The sequence below is a fragment of the Nipponia nippon genome, unplaced genomic scaffold, assembly GCF_047370975.1.
Source record: "Nipponia nippon isolate SJK-2023a ecotype South Korea unplaced genomic scaffold, ASM4737097v1 scaffold_6, whole genome shotgun sequence".
NCBI lineage: Eukaryota > Metazoa > Chordata > Aves > Pelecaniformes > Threskiornithidae > Nipponia > Nipponia nippon.
Window position 1 is genome coordinate 7,769,769 of NW_028262380.1, and position 21,983 is coordinate 7,791,751.

General features: G+C 39.6%; 1 protein-coding gene across 9 annotated transcripts in view; it reads right to left on the reverse strand.

Annotated features, from left to right (window-relative positions):
* Positions 1-6,512: 6,512 nt before the first annotated feature.
* Positions 6,513-21,983, reverse strand: part of CTBP1 (C-terminal binding protein 1) — a 253,787-nt gene continuing 238,316 nt past the window's right edge. For 7 of the 9 annotated variants that reach the window (XM_087735796.1, XM_087735803.1, XM_087735804.1 and 4 more), the window contains 4 exons: positions 19,500-19,630; positions 17,183-17,310; positions 13,546-13,663; positions 6,513-7,988 (listed from right to left, as the gene is read on the reverse strand). In XM_087735796.1, the coding sequence (XP_087591922.1) occupies positions 7,802-7,988; positions 13,546-13,663; positions 17,183-17,310; positions 19,500-19,630 (564 nt within the window). In that variant the 3' untranslated portion in view covers positions 6,513-7,801. The remainder of the gene's footprint in view (positions 7,989-13,545; positions 13,664-17,182; positions 17,311-19,499; positions 19,631-21,983) is intronic. The other 2 variants (XM_087735798.1, XM_087735797.1) reach the window with 2 other exon arrangements.

Here is a 21,983-nt window from a genome sequence, read left to right on the forward strand (position 1 = left end):
TTCCCTCCCCGGGCCGAGCAGACACTGCTTTTCTGAAAGTCCAGACCTCTGGAATGAACATATTAAAAAAGAATTAAAAAAAATTAACACATCACAAACAACAAAACATTGCCCTTTCTACCCAAGAATCTACCTCCCCAAAGGGATTTCAGAGGCTGATGCAGCTGAGCCTAAGCATCTGTTTAAGAACGTTTCCAACATTTGGAGTTTTAAACCTCACAATAATAGATATTGGGGGTGAATTATCAGATGTGGATTATCAAAGTAGTTTTTCAAAAACAGCACCACAGGTTGAAGAAGTTTCATCCTTCTGTGTCTTCTGGGGACGGATTTTCAGTGGGCTGCAGGCATCTGGAGAGAGCGGGGATAAGAAGCAGTGCACAGAGGTACTTCTGGATGGCATTTCATTTCTGCAGTGTGCATTTCCTAAGTAATGAAGCCACTTTGAAACTAGAAAATTGGATTGATTGCCATGAGAAGTTTACACCAGACACTCTAGGATCTGCAGAGACTGTCCCTGGTTTATTCTACTGCAACCTTGGGCGCTTAATTGGAAAGACTACCTACCTGAGGAGCTATTCCTCTTAAGCTTTCACTTAGGTCACCGAAGAGAAGCAAAAGAGAGAGCCCAGACAGACGAATCTGGATTAAGAGCAGCCACCATCTCATAGCTTGTCAACAGCCTTTTCAAAGGAAAACCTGCGGTGTCTGCTTAGATCTGAACTCACCGCTGTCTTTCACAAATAACTACTGGGAGTCACTGGCAGCTCCACTGGCAATTAATTGCAGATGAAAACTAAAATGCTTGGGGGATCGCAGCAACATCAGAAACCTTACCCTACTTCCAGCAACGCTGGACATCACACATGAAAAGAGCTCTCCAAATGGTGAGGTTCGGTCCCAGACCCTGCGTCACTGGGAAAGACAGTCACTGGAATGACACATTTTGCTCTGGGATGCATGTGAAAATCCAAGTGGGATGTGTGCCACAATCCAAGGGGTCACAATTTAATATTGCTCTTTCACCAGACTTAAGACTTTTATTTTTCTGTAAATGGGATCAGATCTCAGCTACTAGCTACATGCTGCAAAACCGTGCCTTTAGCCCTTGAATTTATAGAGGTTGAAAACCGCTAAAAATGAGCTTTGAGTCACAGTGGAGATTTTTCCTCTCTTACCTGTGCTTCTTGCACGACAAGGGCTGTATTCTGTGCTTAAAATGGCTGGTCTGCAGGAGGAAAAGAAAAAAGAAAAAAAAAAAGACAGCTGTTCAGAGCATGAATTCTTGAAAACCTCCAGTTCCAGCAATCTGTTTCAAAGGACGGGCTTTCCGCTTCATGCTTGGAATGGAAAGTGACGGCCTTGGAGCTAATTACAAATGGCTATAACTTAAGAGAGAAAAAAAAAATCTATCATCATAACTTCATAACATGATAAATACATTTCACATACACTAGGCCTTTAAAAAACATGGGCAAGCAAACAGCAAAATGACCGAAAACCCATAGCAAGAAGCAGCTGGAAGTCCCCTGACTCCATTTTAATCTGAAAACTACTGGTGCTGATAACAGCAAATACGTTACTGGAAAACACCAAAAGCAGATTCTTTTTCTGTTGTGGTTTAAGAACAGTAAAATACAGCACGGACTTAACCTTACATGAGGGCTTAACCGAAATCCCAGTAAACAGCAACGGAGATTTAAATGGGATTTACTCTGATGCTTTTAGGTGTGCTGAAGAGCAACTACTGCTGCTCGCTGGGTTCCCGGGAAGGGGAATACGCGCTGAAGCCGACAGCCGTGTTGGGGGCAATGGGCTTGAGAATGCAATCCACTGCATCGGGTGGGACGCTTTGAAAATGGCTGGAGGGGTTTGGAAACACAAGTCTGAGATGTTTGCTCTTCGAGGGATTTATTTTTAGATGTTGATGCGCTGCCCTAACTCCTAGGGTTCATCCAGGGAGGGCCAGCTCCATAAGCTTTTCCCAAACTATACAAGGACTCTGCTTCCACAGCGCAGATGAAGGAATAGCACTGTCACACTGGCACATAATTGTCTCCTTCTAGTATCAAATCTGATATGTAAAAAGGCTCTTGTGGCAATTTAAGCTAATAATTTTGCTCATTTTTATGACTTTCAATCTTTGCATCTCAAAACATATTCAAGTATTTAAATTTTTTTTTTAAACTTCCTTTATTTCTTGAGCAGATCGTCAATGCTTCCAACTGGCGACCGCTTATCCTTTTTAGGCAGCACATGAAAGAAGGGAGATAGATGTGTAGCTGAAGACTGTGCAAGTAACAAATGTCTTCAACGGATTGGCATGCTCAGAGAGTGATCCACATCATCTTGGAAATGTCTCAAATGCTCTAATCATCCCAAGGACATACTTTAGTATGGTGGCCTTGGCACAGTGTCACAACCCCCCCCAAAAAAAAACCAAGCAATGCTCCTTCTGGAAAACACTCTGTTATGACTCTGAGCAGAAATGTAATGGCAAAGAAATGCTGAGACTAGATTTGAAGAGCTGTAATTGTTTCTGTAGTACAGAAAATGCAGGAAGGAAACTCCAGATGAGGAACTGCATAAAAAAAAGACCAACTGGGTGCTCCCAAGCCCAAAAGGGGACATAAAAAATAGAATATTGGATATGGGTTTAGTGAGGTAGAGTGCATGGAGGTCAGCCAAGGAGAGAGGTGAAAAACAACTGGTCTGTGTTGAGCTGGAATTCACAGGTGAAAAGTAGAATGGACCAAAGGACATTTCTTCTAAAAAAGGGAAGAATTCCAAAAGTAATGTTCTAGGTCCCCCGAACGCTGGAAGGAAACAAGGCAGAAGGCCAGGAAGCAGATGTTGAGGGACAAACAGCCCGATACGAGGCACGAGACCCGGATAAGGTACATTCTGCAAGAGGCGGAGACACAAGGGGTGCAGATGGTGGGATGAAAGTGAGCGCTCGGACTACGACAGTGGGAGCACCGGGTTGAGCATCTACTCAACGTGGAGCTTACGCTACTAATGAGGTGCTCAGCTCTACCTAGGCACATGCAATTTGAAGACCGAGATGAGCATTAATCAAGTTCTTCAAGCACTTGTGACTTTGCAGGAAAATAGTTTGCCAAGGAAACTGGAAAGTCAACGGAGGCAAGAAGACAATAGCTGAAAATCAGAGATCAGAAATCCCGTACTTTCATCTGCAGAAGATAACCGTATTGCACTATGTCATTCGAAAGGACAAAAATACAGAGCCACAAAGGAAAGGATGTGCAGTATAATGAAAGAAACTGGAAAAGAAAACAGATGAATAACACCATTTGGTCTTCCTGGAAGATGTGTCACTGACCTCAGTACAAAGGCAAATTGGCTAAAATGTGACACGTTCACTAAATTCAAGTCAGCCTACATGACCTCATGTTCAACATGAAACAATAACTGGAATTCAGAGACAGAGAAAGCCAAATTAAATAAAGCAGTTTAAAAATTACAGTGACGGTTATCCCCTATTTAAATAAACTATCAAAGGAAATAGCAAAAACCCCATCACTTGACATTTTAATACAAAGACTAGAAATCTTTCTGAAAGATTTACTTAAGTCAAAACACGGTATCAGGTTTCATGAAGAAGCACATTACATTTAACGGCTTTACCAAGTGGTCAGACAAAATGACCTAATATTACTCTCTACCCTTAAAACAGATGACTGCTTTTTTTTCTTTTTTCCTTTTTTTCCTTTTTTTTAATTTTGTTTTTCAATTTACAAAAGGTAGAAAGGTTGGAGTAAACTGAATAAAGGAAATACTGGCAGTGCTGCCTTCTCCTTCGAGCAGAACAACCGACATTATTGAAGCATCCACTGAGATTCAACAAGAGGAGAAGAAAACCCTTCGGTCAGAGGCAAGGAGCAAGCTGGTAACAGCCAGACTACAGCAGTCACAGTCATTTGGAAAGGCAGCCTTAATCGTTCGAGGTGGAAGGCCAGACAAGCAAATAACAGGGCATTTTCTCGAAAAAAACATACTATAGGAAAAAGCCTTGAGGCTTGTTATAAAGGAAGCTGAAGTGTTTTACCCTGAATGGAACAGGCTTCTAGTTGTTGGTTTCGTAGCAACCTTGTATGACCTTTAAACACATTTTGGATTGTAAAAACAAAGTTATATAAAAAAACCAACAACAACAAAACCCCAAACACAAAAACAAAGCAAAAAACCCAAGCCGAGCTGCAGGGACTTCAGGATTGACTCCCAGTCACCTCAACTGGAAACCTGTCCCAGGACCTCCCTGCTGACAGAGATCTTTTCCCAACCCCCATTTATGCTTGTCTCTTCATATACCAGCCTTTCTTTAGCATTACTCCTTCCTCCTCCCTCCTCAGCATTTACTATTTATAATCATTTCCCCAACTCAGCCTTCCCTTTAAGCTGAAAAAGCCCAGTTACTCTAATCTCCTCCACACCTTCAGTCGTTTTGAGAGCCGGTCTTTGCTAGGACTTCAGCTCGAGCTCACCCTTTCAAAAACGCATGACCAAAAACTACACATCAAATGCTCCAGGTCCCCCGTAGCATCTCTGATCCAGTCTCATCCCTACCAAAAATACTGTGCCAGATGCATCTGCCATCATAGGTTTTTTTTCCACGGCTGCCCCATCATGGCAATCAATCGGTCCTACCATGGGCAATCACTTTTGGCTCCTTCTTTCTGACAAGTTTTTGTTTCGACTTTCAACTACCTGACTCTGCATTTGCACAACTGGTCTCTTTCCGCTTCTAGCAGCCCGTTCTTTGATACCATCCAATTCTCATGCAGGCTCCAGAGCCTCCTGCGTGCTGGTGATGCCTGCAAGCTTTGAGCCAGCAGCGGTTTCAATATGGTTGGCCTCTTTCTTGGCCAAGATCCTTAATTCAAATACCACCACCAAAAAAAAACCCCTGACTGTTTGAGGCAGGCACTTCGATTACCTCCTCTTTCACCTTTCAACACTGCCTCAGGTCACCTGTGGCCCTCTGCTGCCATCGCCTTCCCCACTTTATATTTTCCCACTAACCGCATCTTCTTCTGTCTAAACTTTATTTAGCGCATCCTTTACCAGCCGGAGGGAATCTAATCACATTTCCACTACCCAGCAAAAGCAATCATGAAAGATATAAGGTTAGTCTGGCATAACAGCCTTTGTTTATTATGGTACACTTTCCCAATTAGTCATTTACTCCAAGCCTTTTTTTTTTTTTTTTTTAATTTTTTAATTCAACTTTTCAGACCATAACCCAGAAGTCAGCACCCATCGGTCTTGTCATTGCCAGGGTGGCTTTTCCTTTCTGCTCCAGCAGAAGCAGGAAACCGGATCACCCTCCAGCAGTCAGACCCACAGCTTTCAAGCACTACCATAAAAACACTGAACCTGTTACCACCACAGTGGCAATGCCCTATCGCACCCGTCAGTGCAGTTATTTCTGGCTCAAATCCTGAAAAAGTTTGCACGGATGACGGCTCAAAAATATAAGTTGAAGGACAGCAAGCTTCAGAACCGAGCCCGAGAAGTGCATGCAATAAATACCGGTGCCTTCATTTCCAGTTCCTCAATGGATTGATTCACTAGAAACAAAGCGTACTTACATAAGCCACATCCAAAATGATGCAAGGGAAAAAAAAAAAAAAAACAACTCTTGGTTTTCCTCAGGAAATTTCATTGCAAATGAGACTGTCAGCGATTCTCTGCAGCCAGATGTTAAGTGTTTGGTTTACGTATGTTAAAGAAGCATCTTCAGCCTGACAAAGCAGCATCTTAAAACATGAATTACCAATGAAATACGAAATCCTACTTCAACTGCAGAAGACTGCACTGGGTTTTTTTGCACGTTTTTGGCCACGAAGCTGTTAGAAGTGTCTTTGCTGGGATAACTTGCAGCTTTAGGGCTGTTTTCTGTTTTGTTTCATGGAGGGGACAGGAATGGTTTTACCATCAGATAAATTGTAATGGATGACATTTTGGGCTCTAAATGTTCAAGGCAAAACCCTTCCACTCTTCCATGGAGACAAAATGTCACTGTATATAGTGCTCCTAGGGTACAGACCCGCAAGTTTCAGCCTTTCTTGATTTGCAGCCTCCGAACATTTTCCTAAGAGAAGTGGAGGCCGCCCTGTCGACTTGCGGGAATGGGGGAGAGGAACTTCTCACAGATCCCATACAAACAGCTCACTAACCTTAAGTGCACAGTTACTAGTTCAGATTAATAGTGAACAAATAGACAAGAGACCATCGAGGAGGTTTACATCCAGGTTCACTTTCGCCCATCCTGCATTTCCTTCTTGCAGCAGCTAAACTTTCGTCTTGCCTTTTTAAACTGCGTAGGGATGAAGGACATCTTACCCAGGAGCACGGGAAAGGCCAGAACATTGAAAACACTTCTGCCCATGCTCAAAGAAACAAACTCCTTCAATATAGCAAATACAATTACAGCCTGCTGCACGCTTCCATCATCACAAAAGCAAATAAAACAATGGACACTTCTCATGTTGGACTTCGGCAAAAGACGTTTATTATTATTATTATTATTATCGTTGTGTTGCTGTTGTACCTCCTCTGCTCTGCCCACAGTGGTGGCATAAATGCTGTTACCATATTGTAGCTGATGATGCCGGTGTACAAATCAAAATCCATCTTAATTTCAAACTCCATTAGAAACACAGGAAAAAAGATCAACATTTACGAAATGTAAAGGGAAAAATGGTATGGAAAGAATTATTTTTTTTATTTTTCAGGCTTCCAAGACAGTATTACAAACAACAGAGAGCAAAGTAAAGCTAGAAATGAAATACTTGACAGCATCTGTTTAAAAATTACAGCTAAGAAACCTAATAAAAGTTGAATAAACAGTTACTAGAAATAAAAATTTTTACACATATGATATTTGTCTGGGATTTTTATTTCTTTAAAATAATTCATACAAATGGTTACAGTCACAAACATGATTTTAACCAAAAATATTGCTAGCCTACCACATTACCAGGAAGGAATCAATGTAGGCAATGAAATGCTGCTACTTTTCAGTAGTCTAGTGCCTTTTTCGCATACCACCAATAATATATACTTTAACTGGTGACAAAAAGCACAATGCTCGTTTATACAAAACCTTTTTTTTTTTTTCCTCAAAATCTCTTCGCAAGGTTGTCTTCATTTTGAAATAAGGGAATTCATGCCAAAATTAGGAGAAACTGTTTTTCTTTTGTTTACTAAATTATTCTAAAAAATAAGACAAGCAGGTAGAAAAAACAATGCACTGTGTGGCGTAGAAAGAAAAATGGGAAAAATTCATTGTCCTGAGAAGTTTGCCAACTGCCTCATTTTTGGGCATGTTTTAAAATATAAAAGAAAGGATTTTTAATCTCAAAATTGGTTTGTTGAATGCCTCCCTTATGTTTTTCCTTGTTGACAGCTAAGCAAACAAACCCTTTTTTAATGTTCTAAAAACTGTACACAGACAAGTACATTCATGATATAATTAACTACTAACTTCTCTTGCTTAACAAAGAACCCATAAGACACAGAAACAGTGAATCAGTCCACTGGACAGGGACAAACTACAATTTATACGGAGGAAAAAATGTTTCCAAATCTTCTTTTTGTCTCCCACCTTTTCCTTTTATACTGTATATTGGACCAGTTTCTAAAATAATAATCGTCTCCTCCTGTAAGTTCATGGTTTTGCCTTTAATCAAAATCCAGGGTTTTGTTTTGTTTTGTTTGTTTGTTTTCCACACGCTGAAGTTGAAATCTCCGATGTAGGGAATGCTGTTTTCGTAGGCTACAATTGGTCGCTTGGGTGGTCTCTATCAGCTTCTGGTTTGACAGTTTGGCCGGGGGAAGGAGCATGGGGCGGGTGGGCTACAGCAGGGAGGCCGTGTGATAAAGACATAGGGTTGGGGACTATTCCTTCTACTGCTGTAGGTATGCCAGTTGAAGCCACGCTTACAACGCCTGGGGGATACCTGCTGAGAGAAGAAAATGAGAACATACATTAAAACCAAGGGATGATGACCGGAAAGCCCACCCTGCCTCCTTCCACAGCTATAGAGATGCTGCTTTTGTTTTCAGACCAGTGAGAGACAGTTGGTTAAGCTCTAGATGAGACACCATATGCAGATGCTGCTAAACAAAGCAAAAGAGGCTGTATTTTACCCAAATGAAAAATAAAGGTTTCCTAGATCGTTTCTTCAGATTTCAGATTTAATAGCCTGATGACAGCACAGCAAAGGAAACAACCTGGAAGTATTGCTCCTCTCAAAGTATGCCTCAACAAGAGGTAACTCAGGCTAGGTCCATGCACTACACCTATCTGTTCTCTCTGACTTTCCCTCAAGCTGACCTTCGGGGATGTTTTTCCTCCTTCGTTCTCATGTAGAAATTTTGAAATTTCATTGTTGTGGTTTGAAAAAATATTTCTTTAAACTAATCTCGTAGTTGTAGCTTTCTGATAGCTCCCCAAAAGAGCAATCATACCCCCACACTCTTAAGATGACAAATTCAAGCCTATGAAACCCAAGTAACTTTTTCAGCATCAAACTTGCCGCTGTATTTGTCTGAAAGAGAACCAGTACTAGTTATACAGAGGACAAGTGCGTCAGGCAGGCTGCAAGAAAGAGAAATGCAAACACAAAAACTATGGATGGTTTTAAAGATTTCTTACCCTATCTGGAAGAACACCAAGGCCTAAATATTTTATGAATTCAACAAAAAAATCACCCTCTGATTCAGCTTGATTTTATGATGGCTCTGATATTATCAGGCTGAAAAAGTATCTTGCAAATCTACTGTTTCAATCCCAAAGTTCAGATGTCATTGATGAACACTGGTATTTCACAGTGCTGCAAATAAACAAAGCTCCACATGAACACTTTTAACAAAAATATGTTTTCTTTTTAGCCAAATACCTCAATACCCATTTGGAAGTTATCTCACGCTCGCCACTTAACACTGGCCCTTTGCCTCCCCATCCCCATCATAAAGCTGCACACTCATCCCTTGTTTTCTCCTGCTATATTCTGCTCACCCAAGCATCCTAGTGAGCACATTATCCATTTAAAAGCCTAAACACACAAACCTACCACTTACACACTGTGGCATCTGCTACCCTAGTATTTACTTAGAACTAAATGGCAGAAAAGGCACTTGTAGTCTAGTCAAGCTTTTTTCAAATATCACATTATTCTGCTGTTGATTTTCTTCTCATCAGAGTTCGACGCTGAAAGCATCAGGGAATTTCACCCCATTTCAGTAGCATCTTTTCTAAAGTAATGCATGTTTTGTGCTGCTCATCCTAAGTTCCCTCAAACTGACCGAAAATTAGGGCAGAACTTATGCAAAACTCAGAGGAAGAATAAAGCTGGATGAAAGCACATTTCTTTCTTCTTTTTTTTGAAACATCATGGGAACTGCTTTTTGCAAACAGTGTGCCAGAGGGGCTCAGCATGGCTATCCGACATGGCACAGGGACGATGAAGATACCATACACTGGCCTGGTCATCATGGAAAGATCCCTACAGATCGTACCGCTGACTGTCATCTGGGAGGGATAACCAGTATGTGAAAGATCCCACCACCTGTAGGCCAGAACTTTGTTCCCAATTGTACACATATTTACAGGGTTTCCTATGCTAATTCCTTCTCCAGAGAGGTTCCTTAGAATTAATTTGCAGTTGCTAATGGAATTAGTTGCTTGTTTCAGTACCTCAATTTGAATCTTATTGATCAAATTTGATTCAATTCCTATGAAAACTGTCAGACTGGGTATTGTTTTACTTATTCAAATCTGATTTTGAAACAGCTTCTCTGCTACTCTAGGTGCTTTGCAAAAAACACGACATGACATGACAAAAACTTCCATTTAAAAGCCCAACACAGCAACCGTTTCCAACACAGAGTCTCTACTTTCTAACAACATACTCCTCAAGCACCAACACACCAGAGCTGGGAGAAAACAAGGAGAGAGCAAATTCTGCAACTGCGTTTCCCTCAGGAAGAGAAGTCAGAGCCTCCCCTCATGGAAATGGAGGGTGCTGGATCAGGAGCATTAAGAGTTACCGTATGAGCACATTAAGCAGTTCAAACTACACATCTGTAATTCTCTTTTGACTCCAAAGATTCTTTCTGCATATAAAAATATTCCCCTTGGACATCAAGTTATAATAATTGGGATTCTACCTGCCAGCACCTCTCCTCAGACACAGGCTTCCTACAGACCTTTAGTAACATCCAAAAGCCCTACAACTGGTTTTCTTGTCCTAAAGCTACACTGTGGCAGTACCCAAAATACAGATAACAAACCTCTCTACAGAAACTGTATTTTGCTTGACAACTCCTAACCCTATCTTGCCAATCATCAGTGTTCAAATCGTATCTCTGAAAGGAGAACATATAAACTCAACAGCCTCTACACATGGGCGTTTCTATCCCACATAACCTTCCTTTATGTTGCTATCTATTGCTTTTCTATTCTTAACCAGCAACTACATTCCCTCCAGCACTTCATAAAGTTCCTCCCAATCTTCCTCCTCTCGTAGCAAGCTGAAACGTTTTCCAGGTAAAATGTCCACTGAATTAAATTTTTGTAGCAGCAGAAGCAAGAGATCAGTTACACCTCCGTTGCTACTTCATCCTCTTCCTTCCCCTTCCCCCCCACAGTCTCAATTTATGAAGAAAAATACAGTAGCCCTCTTAATTACAACTGAAAGGGAACTTTAATTTCTATGTTAATCTCCAGTATTTTTTAAACTACAGAAGCACCCTGAACTCACTACGTTAAGCTCTGTTCAAGAAACTGAGTCTGTCCCAAAAGAGCTTAAAAATTTAAGTGCATGCTTTTATCTTACATTACAGAGTCTGAAAATCACCAGTGAAACACCTCAACATGAAATAACTCCTGAATTACCAACATCGAACTATTCTCATCCAAGTACCTCTTCAGTACCTGGATATTCTCATCTTCTACCTGTTAGAAGGCAGAAAGATATGTCGACATGGCTATAAATTGCACAATCACTGGTTACTGGCTGTCGGATTTCACTTTGCCTATAACCTGCACGCTCTGTGACGGAGGAAATGGCAGGGGGTTATTTAACAGGCAACTCAGTAACAAATACACAGTAACAACACAAAAGCAGGGTACATTATGCTGCTTCACCAAGACTATTACAAATAGTTCCTTTTCAGGAATCTTTAATCTTTACTCATGGGATAGGTCCCATTTGCTTGACCTTTTGTGTTGATAAGGCATCTTGCATTTCACATAGTAAATGGTTTTGTTTTCCACAGAATATGATATTCAGAAGATCTAGATTATATTCTGCTGATGAATGCTCAATGTTCTTTGCTTGCGATAATATCTGATAATTTAAGACTTGTCCTACATCAAAATACAAGTAAATGATATCTCCAGAATAAAATAGCCTCGTTAGTTTTAGTTCACCGAAAGAGCTATTTGCATTTTTTAACATATAAATTATTATCCCAGGTCTTATCTTCTAATGCAATTACATGACTACGATACAGTTATTAGCACATCTGAAACATCACACTGCCTGTGAAAGACTCCAGAACTCAGCTAGTTGAACATAATCTTGGATTGCAAAGAGAAGACAGAAAAATTTGTTTTGAACAATCAATTCAAATTCTGTACTTAATCCAGGCAGGAATTAAGCACCACCAAACACTGCTACTGAACCCAAATTCTTCACAGAGACTGAGCTTCAAGTTCCGCATATTTTATACCGCACAAAATAATAACTGCTTTCACCCACACTCAAACACTATTCTATCACCCCTCCAAAAACCAGCTTTTAATATTTGTCGTATGACTAACTTCTTTCTCAAAATTCCCAAAATTAGTTTTATTTTGCATTTGAAAATAATTGTCAAGTCAAAATTCATTTATGAAGAATTTTCTTTATTGAAAAAACTGACTGAAACGATGTCTAAAAAAAGGCATTCCGCTCCATGCTTATCCTGCTTAAATTAAATGCATATGGTCTTTACCTTGTAAATCATTAACTCCCAAAAGTTAAAATCCATTTCTTGTTGTGAAGCCTGCTTCTGCTGGACTTGTGACCCCCAAAATGAGAACAAACAACTGCATTTTTTTGGGGCGTGCAACCCTGTTCCTAACTGCCATGACGGGGTTGGAGTTATTACCCCCTGTTCAGCAACACCTGCCTTTAAGCCTCAGTTGCATTCAGCTCTATCCTGTGTATTCCAAACTGAAGTCAAACTACACGCCGTGTGGAAGAGAACACATGCGCTTGAACTTCTCATTTAAGCAAATAAAAAAACCCTTCTTCACATGTTTAGGGCTACAGGTACTTTTAAAAAAAAATAAACATCTCGATGTGATGTGAGATATACGCACGTAGATCAAATCAAAGTTATTCTTCTCCTTTGGTGCACGTACAGCAACTGATAAGGAGATTACAGCAGAGGGTGGTGATGCTCCCCCCGTCATCTCTCCATCACTTTCTGATGAGACTGTTAGAAGTCATTGGGACATGAGAGCTTTGCTTCACTTCTCAGCATTGCACAGCTGGGTTCTCATATGGGATAGTACAAAAAAAAAATCCTCTATATTAAAAGTATGGGGTAGCCCTCCTACAGCAGGACAAAGACGCATGAAGAAGGACAGCAGAAAGATCAGGACAGAGAGGTACAAAAAAATAATGCAAGTACTGCACTGTCCCTTCCCTCAAGATGTGGAGGGAAGCAGATCTCTGCAGCTTTCTCAGCCACCTTCATCCTACTTATGAGTAAATACCATACTGGAAGATAAAAAATTGAAGACGTTTTTCATAAATAAAAATTGTGTGAAGCTGGCTACTAGGAAAAATCTGCTGCTAGAACAGCTGCTAGGGATAAAGGGACAGAGAAGGACTGTCAAGCAAAGTTACTAAGGAACATACATATTAGACGTAAAAAAATTACCTCTTTTTATTAATTATTAAGAGCTGCTTTCACAGTTGATTGACAATACATAGATCAAGTCCCTCAAATGCTTTTGCTTAAAAATTAAACATGTAATTTAGGAAACATCATTTTAAACATATTTTCATAATCACAGTAGGCTATTCGACTGTATTCACTACTGAGTTATTTGTTCTCTTGTGTGTCTGGAGGCCACAAAACCACGTAACAATAGTTTATTATTGAAAGTATTTCTGTAACCTACCGCTGTATCATTACCTTCAGCAAAAGGAACATAAACTTCCACTGCACTCACAGGAGATGACCAGAATTGTTTTACTTGGATATACAAAAAACTTTGTATTGTTCAGATATTACTAACCACACAAAAAAGATAAGAAAAGGAAACGTGCTTACGCACTGCACGACTGACTTCAACTAGCAAAACAAGATTATTCTCCTGAATGCAACAATTATGAAAACAATATAGCTAGGGCCTAATCCAAAACCACTTCATTTATTAATAAGAAGGTCTTTTATTTATTCTCGAATACCTACCTCTGAATTAAGGAGGTATTTCTGTTACACCTGCAGCATGCTTACCTGTATGCAGCACCGTTAAGCTCTGGATGAACAACTCCGGGATCCATGCTGGCCCAATGTGTAGCTGCAGTCAAATGATCTTTGTTAACACAGTTTTTCAGACTGTCTGGAATACGACCTAGGATGAAGTGAGGGAGAGGAAATAAAACCCCATAAAGATTGTATGCCTTATGCTCTTAATGTATCTATGTTAAAAATAGTTACAAATATTTTCATATTTAAAACAATACATAAAATCACACTAAGAGGTTATTTTTGATCCTCACTGTTCCCCTTTCATTTGGGACTTAGTTAATAATGGTTAAAATCCTCTGCATAATTTTTATTTCTTGGTCTCTCTTTGCCTTTTGGATACAGGGTCTCAATAAAACCATAATCAGTAAGATTCATGCTTTCCAAGAAGTTAAAACTTGAATATAGAGCATGGCCGCCACTCAAATTCAGTAATGTAGCCTCCTGCTCTCTGTAACTTCACTTTCCTCCTTTTCCCTCCACATCTAACAGCAATATAAATGCTTATCGAAGAATGTAGGATTCTGAATGGAATTCTGCCGTAAACCTGAATACGACCGACACTTTTTTCCTGTCCTCCTGATCTTCCCCTTCTTTATCTCAATTTCTCCTCACATTTATTTACTATAATGTGTTAATCCTCAGCCATCTCTCTCATTCCTACAAAAAATGAAAATACACCAGAAAACTCCCTTTTTCATTTCTTCATAACTTTTGCTTAACCTCTGAAGTATAACTGAAGTTTTTAGACACAGATACTGGAAAATCTGGCAACTTGATTCAGCACATATTGGACAAGCCTCTGACTGTCTTCTGCAGAACTAGCTCCAGCCCTGCAAAAAATGACACGAGCAGATACAATACGCATTTTCTTCACGGCAACAGCAATATTTCTACCTGCAATGGGAGATCAATTGGAGCCTGTGTTTTTTCTGACACCTGTTTTAAAGTATCCTTTCTGAAGTTTAATCTTACTGTGCATTTGCACACACAGGAGTAGAAAGAGATGAGTTCGAGTCTACCTCTGCCACTGTTGGCAACAGTACTCCAGAAATGCTTTCAAAAACTGACCATGCTCCATCATTAAAGAATTCAGGCTTTCTGTCTCCAGCTTCCTACTGGAAATTTGATTAAGGACTTCACTACCCTCTGCCTGCTCTTTCTATCCATCAGCCTGGCCGCAATGGGGCTGTAAAAAAGTCTTCTCACAGAATTGCTTTTTGTTTAGTGGATACTATCAAATATTTGTTACTCCATGACTTGTACTTATGTCACTAAAACTTCCCACGTCTCCTATGCACAAGCCAAAAGGGCTTCTTAGTTCAATATCAGACAAGATGAGGTACACGCCCCATTATGGGTGAATTCCTACCATTCTCCTGATTAGAAATAATCTAAATTTAGCTGAAATACACATCTATCTAAACTTCTGCCAAAATCATCCATAAATTTAAAGACTATCTTTCTTCTTCTGATGTTTATCCTTCTCAAGTATTTTTAAACTGCAATCATGTCTTCCTCCTTGCCCCTCTCATTCTTCACTTTGCTAACTTCTGTAGGCGTGTTCTACTAGTCTCCCCTTACAAAACAGCACATATTTATTTTAAACTTATTTCAGAATCATCTTTTCACTTGCTATGCTCGCCTTCCCATTCCTTCCATTACTGTTTTCAGTGGTCCTCCTTATTTAATACTTTGAATGTTTTGATGTTCAAAAATATATTTGAAGATATTTTATCTCCGCTTATCGTTTTTATTTTATACATCAGACGGTTGGACTCGATGATCTTAAGGGTCTTTTCCAACCTTGACGATTCTATGATTCTAAGTCATTGACTTTTTGGGAGCAGCAGAACCACTTAACATCTTTATCGTCAGATGGTAGTCATAGCCTGCATTCCTTCACTGCACACCTTTTTCCAATTAGTTTCTCTTTCTACACCCTCCCTCCTCTGTGTTCCCCTACAGCTTTCACATATCCAGCTTTATCCCACACTTCCTCTCTCTTTCCTACATTTGTTTCTCTGCAATTCAATGCCATTCTCACCTCCCTAATGTTGGCCTCAGTTTGATCTTACTACAAACCATGTGCAAACACTGAAGTGCTGACAGCTTCAATACAAACCAATGATTTAGACCGCTGATGGCACAATCATACACTTTCAGAAAATATAGGTCTGTCGTCCCAGGCACATATGTTTGGGCTATTGCACAATATTTAACATAAAACTAGCTCCGTTATAGCTGACTCTTACTCCGTTTTCAGATCTAAGCCTATTAATGCTTATTTGCACATCGATCAGACCCCAAGTAGGTATTGTATGCTGGTTTGTGTAATCTCTCCCAGAGCTATTTGGGAGCAGGCAATAGTTACACAATGACTTAATGAATGTACTAGTAGAGTTCTTCTGGAGTATAAGCACAAGGGCCAAATCCAGCAAAGTCGGACTTTAGGTTACCTCTAAAACAGAGAGAAATAGTCCTGTAAAGGGCAATTCAGATCAGGAGTTTAAGAGGTGCCTTTAATCACCATCCAGAGGAGAATCTTCTTTCTGCACAGGCTATAAATGAAACGAAATTGCCCAGCCTCTTTAGGCAGAAGATACAGGGAAGGCTACTGCTACTGCTTTTTGTATAGCAGAGCAATGTGTTGGCACTGAGCTACTCTCAAGGTGACACAGATGGCCCTTCGTGTCTGCAGAGCATTCAGTCTATATTGCCAAGGGGGAAACAGCAAAGTCCTACTAAAGAGAGAACATTAGTGCTTAATGAATCATTTTCCAGTATGAAAATCCTTCCTTTTATTTTAGGCTACAAGGGATTCAAACCAATGCCAAATGGCTCACTCTTCTCATTTTATTTATTAGCAGTGCATGTTCAAGACATAACTGTTTTCTCTTATGTGAACAGTTCACAATTACACGGTAGTTATGTAACACAGACTTTGCCCTTTAAAATGCCAGACTTCTTTAGCAATGCTTTAAAGAGAGGAACATCTGAAAGAGAGTACCCTCCCAACAAAATACTGAAAACTTTGTTTTGTCGTAGAGAATGAGTTGTTGAGGGATGAGCATTACTAGGAACAGCATGAAGCTCTAGATGCTTTATCTCTGAACATTACAGCCTTAAAGACACTGAAACTCCAGACTGTCCTCCAAGACAAATTTGGATGAACTCTGGAAAATACAAAGGAGCCAAAAAGAGAAGAACAAAGGAAAGAGAACTGCTCATGACAAGTATAAGGGGGCATCTAGGAAAACCTGTGAAAGATACCAGCAATATCTGGATGACTTGCAGTCAAATCCATCAAATGGGTAATATTTACAAGCAACAACAAAAAACCCCTGGATTTTTCACATATAGGTACATTTCTGTTATATGGAAAAAGTACTTATTTTGCAGTGCCTGCCTTCCCTTTGTAATTGAAATGAACCTCTAAAATGATCTGTTCCAGTTCTGAGAACAGACTTAGTGGGTATTTGCTAGTTTCTATGTTCCAAATATTAGAACATTTTATTTAATAAAACCTAAGGCTGGTTCTTTTCAGCATCTTTCAAGGTTGAAGAATGAAAAAGGTTGTTAAAAAGAAATACGCAGTGAAGGAGCTAATAAGGTGAGTTAGTACCTGTGATCGCCCTTCGGATCTCTCGTGCTGCTTCCTCCCGCATCTCAATTGAGGCTTGTTCACTATACCAGGCTGCATGTGGGGTACAGATCAGGTTTGGTGCATCCTTCAAGGGGCCCTGACTAAAGCTAAATGAAGATTTAAAACAAGATCAAATGACAAAAAATACTGGGGGGGGGGGGGGGGGGAGGGGGAGATCCAGATGGATTTGTACATACACAGATTAATTTTTACAACAGAAAAGAACTGCATTTCTATTCCTTGTTGGGTTTGTTTTTAATTCTGTCAGTTAATTTAATACACTATTCATGGTATAAATAAGCAACAATCACCCCTCATAGACTCAAAGGGTAGAACCTAAGTATAGTAGCAACATTAGCTTCTGTCCAATGCACTTATTGCTAACTACAGCCACTGCCACTCCAGTTCTGGTGCAGAAATGCATAAAGCAAGACCCAAATCAATTCAGGATGTCATTCCATTTGTCCATTTCATCACAGTTTTACTGCATGAGCCAACGAAGCTCTGTTCTCTCAAGAGTCACTGTCAATGTGACAGTAAATCACTTAAAAAAAAAAAAAAATCTTAAAATTATTTCCAAATAAGAAGTGTGTCCATAAGCAGCCTCAATTTTTTTTTTTTTTTATAATTCAGGGGGGGTTTTCTGTTTTTTTAACTATTTTTTCTTTCCTGTTCCTTTATAGAAACTCCACAGAAAGAAGGAAATTTACTTTACAGATTGATTTTCAGGGAAAGCAATGAATCTGTGTAAAAGCGCTATCACAGAGTAAAGAAACAGAAAATAATGGAAACTTGCTCCTCCTATTTATTGCCAGTTTTAATAATATTACAGTTAACTGTAACAAAAGGAGAACACATATTTTAAGACAAAAGCGTGCTTTCAGAGTTGGTCATAATTCATAAAATGATAGATTTCATCTGTAGTTCAATAAACATCAGAATATCTGGCAAAACTCTTGAATGAAGAGTTGCATGCTGCGATCAGATAGACATGCAGCACTGAAGCCAAAGGAAATTGTGGCTGTAATCCTGCAACTGAATCTCTGCAGATGGCATCTCCATGCAGTAAATGGGGCTTCCTATAGGTGCAACGGTCTGCTTCTGCAGATCTGAGATCTGAATTGGGAAGAATGTATGTAGCTGAAAGTCCCTTGAGCCGTTAGACTCTGGCTTTGCACAGCACTACTGCATTGTAATGACTACATTTAGAAGTAAATGAATGCAGGGTATGCATAAATAAAATTAAATATTTGTGACGTGGCATTGTGTCTCAGTAGATACAAAAATTCTACCTAAAAGGATACTATTCTATTTCTTTAAAGCTTCCATTCCCCCCGCAAGCTGATATGAGAGAAATTGTCCTCTCTCCAGACTTTACAACCTGCCCTCAAGTCCTGAATCTGTTCCTCTTCAAAAACTTATGTGCATTGTTCCAGTTAAAATTAGCATTTCTCCCTGCCCAGACTGAACAACTGAAAAAGGCTTGTCACATACAAGCACTAAGCTACAGCAGTCTATTCTCATAACTCTAACTCAGAAGTCAGGCTCAAGACTCAAGGACATATCAAATAGGCTTGTTTCTGATTAGGAGTGCTGATATCGTAATAGCAATGCCACTTTGGGGAATGCTACACTTCTGCCTAAAATGCTGGACTTCTCAGTGTCATTCAAAAACTAAGGCTTGTGCTACCAGCTCTGCTAATGACAGCAGAGTTACTACTCCCCTGGTAAAGGGTAAAACAAAACCAAACCTGCACTCTGACCACCTTCCTTATCTTAACTTTTTTTGCAACCTGTTACATTTATGGTTTTCCTGCAGAGGCAATCTGGACAAAAGTATGTCTTCTCCTCCAGAAAGGTGTCATAAAGTAGTTATTTCTCACACCAGATCTCAACTCTTTGCCTTCTGAAAGAGTCTGTTCAGACATCAACATTAGTTGCCTCCAGAGTTGCATCAATGACAAAGGAGCACTCCCCTCAAAGCCATGACACAAAGCCATGCCCAGGATTTGAACCCAAGTCCCTGCTACTTCTACTAAACAAACCCATTGGACTTTTTTTTTTTTTAAGGAATTAAATCTTGGATGTCACTTTTTTCACTTCTGACCACATACACAAGCTCCATCTACATTTGCATTAGTCCAGTGCTGCACAGATTCATGTTGCTTTACTAAGGAGTATTTAGCTACCAAATGAAGGGAAAACTCAATTTACATGTTGCTGTTGATTGTATCATGCACTAAGACTTAAAAATAAGAAAGTGAACAAAATAAAAAGAAAAGAAAAGGAAAAGCACCTGAATGGTTCTGACTCATGTACATCTAAGGCTGCCCCTCGTATCCTTCCTTCCTTCAGGGCCTGTGCAAGTGCTTTTTCGTCTACTAACCCACCTCGAGCTGTGTTGACCAGGAAAGCCCCTTGTCTCATCTAGGGAAAGTTAAAAACAAGAATGATGAAATAAAAATAAATGAAATAAAATCGTTGTGGCATTATTTTTTACTCAAAAGAAGCATCCATTACAACAAAGGCTATTCAGCTGATTTAACCTGTAACAGTTGTCTTCCCTTTCCATTGGAAAGTACCACAAAATGCGATGCTTCTAACATAAAATGCTATTTCACAGCACTTAATAACCTTTTGTTTCTTGTAAGTAGTGTCTTTTAATAGAAGCGTTGTTTCAGATATTGTGCAGTAACATGATCAAAAGATACAACTGTGCATATGAAAGTGACAGATCATTTTATGCCTTTTTCTTTCACTGTGAAATCGCATGAGACAGAAACTACAGCACATTCTTAAACAAATTCATATTTTGTGGTTTTCAACTTTCACACAAACAAAAGCCTGCATGAATTTTTCAGAAAAATCAATGCTTTTGGATTTTCAAACACTTTTCCCTTTAGTTGCCAAAACACAGTAGATCTATGTTTTATTTATTTTTGTTACTTCAGCTTCCTCCTCCCTGTGAGACTTTTCAAATAAAGGTCTAAAGAATTCTTACATTATTCAATTAAAAGGCATGAAAATGAATTTGGTTGAGAACGCTGTGTGCCCAGGAGAGAAGCTGTGCTGTGCATTGTGCAGATTAGCATTGTAGATGACACTGTGTGGGGAGAACTACAAGAATTTACACCATAATATATCCACAACTTGAAAACAAAGTGGCGGGTTAAATAAGAGAGATGGTACAGAAAAAAAAGAAATTACTACATCCTGCTTCCAGCCACCCTAATACTTCATCTTTTACCAGATGTCTCAACCACAGCTTCTGATCTCAGAAGCATTTCTGTGCATGAAGCTAAGCATATGAAGAGCAGGAATCATGGTGAAGATGAATGATAAAAATCTCATTTTGTACTGACTCCATCTCTCACCAGAAGAACAAGAAAACCGCAACATTTTGACACCAAGTCAACTACTTGAAACCTACACATCAAACTAAAGCTTATGTAAATGGATCCTTACTCAGAAAGACTGATTTGAAATGCCAAATTCACGAACGACAAGGAGGTTTGGATGAAAGTCAGCTATGAAAATTTTTTTTACATGAGATCATAGGAATATTAAACAATTAACACGCATATGCTTGCAGTAAGGCTTGCAGAAAAAACCCCACCATATTTTACTGGCCAACTCACTAGGTTTAGTGTGGCCCTGCCTCTCTCTATTTGCAGACTCTTGGGCTTACAGGAGAACCATCTATTGGTCTGTATAGTAAAACCAAAGTCCACTTACAGGAGCAGAACTAAGGGATACTTCTTTCAGTTTTACGTAATTAACTTGGGAATTAGAACAGTGAAGAAATGGTGGCATGATTTTAAGTTGGTCTAGTGACAAGAAGACATTCCTGATGGGAACCATCACTGCATCTCCGCTACTTAAGTCAGCTGTGAGAACCAGATCAAAAGTAGCACAGGAGGGCCCACCCAAGTGACAATCAGAGCTGCTGTGCAGACATGCCATATAGGCTCGTGGGAGCTCATATACCCTTCCTACTTCTGTGCTCTTGCAAATAGATAATTTGAGTTTTAAGTATAGCTTACTGTGTTTATATGCCTTTTGAAGGACCTGAAAATTTTAACCAAAGTGAACCCTGCTAAAATTTTCTGTCCAATCTTAATAACCTTGCTTGAGCTTTCATTTTAGGACTATTTACAAAACTCTAAAGCCAGTACTAAGACAAGTCCAAATCACACAGAACATGGCTGCATAAATGCATTCTATTGGGAATGAATTATGTAACTCATGATAAACTATAAGGGTGGATGATGCAGCTGGAGATGACCCTTAACAATGGGTGGAAGCTTGAAACAGCTTCACAGCTAGAACTGCTGGCAGCTGTTAAATTCACCTCCACTCAACATGCATAGCTGCTTTAAAAATGTACTGCGTTTAAATTGCGGCATCTGTTTCTCAAATCTGTAAAACTAAAGATGACCGCAGCTTCTCTTAAGAGCACTTGAATACCATGGGTTCAATAAACACAAGCTTGAAACACTTCTCTGAGCTACACTGGGTCTACAAGGCCAAGCACGATGGCCAGGCAGAATGCTGACTAATTAAAGGGAAAAGCTACCGAAAGAGAAGACTGACACCAAATTTTCAAAGACATTTTAAGATTATGTAACTTCAGATTCTAAATAAAAATTCAGGGTGAGACTTCAGTGAAATGAGATGCACCATACTTCTCTGTACTTTGTTTAAAAACTGGTTACCACGTGAGCATGCAGTATTGGACAAAAGTGGCATGCAAAGCTCTCTCAAAATTTTAGGCCAACTC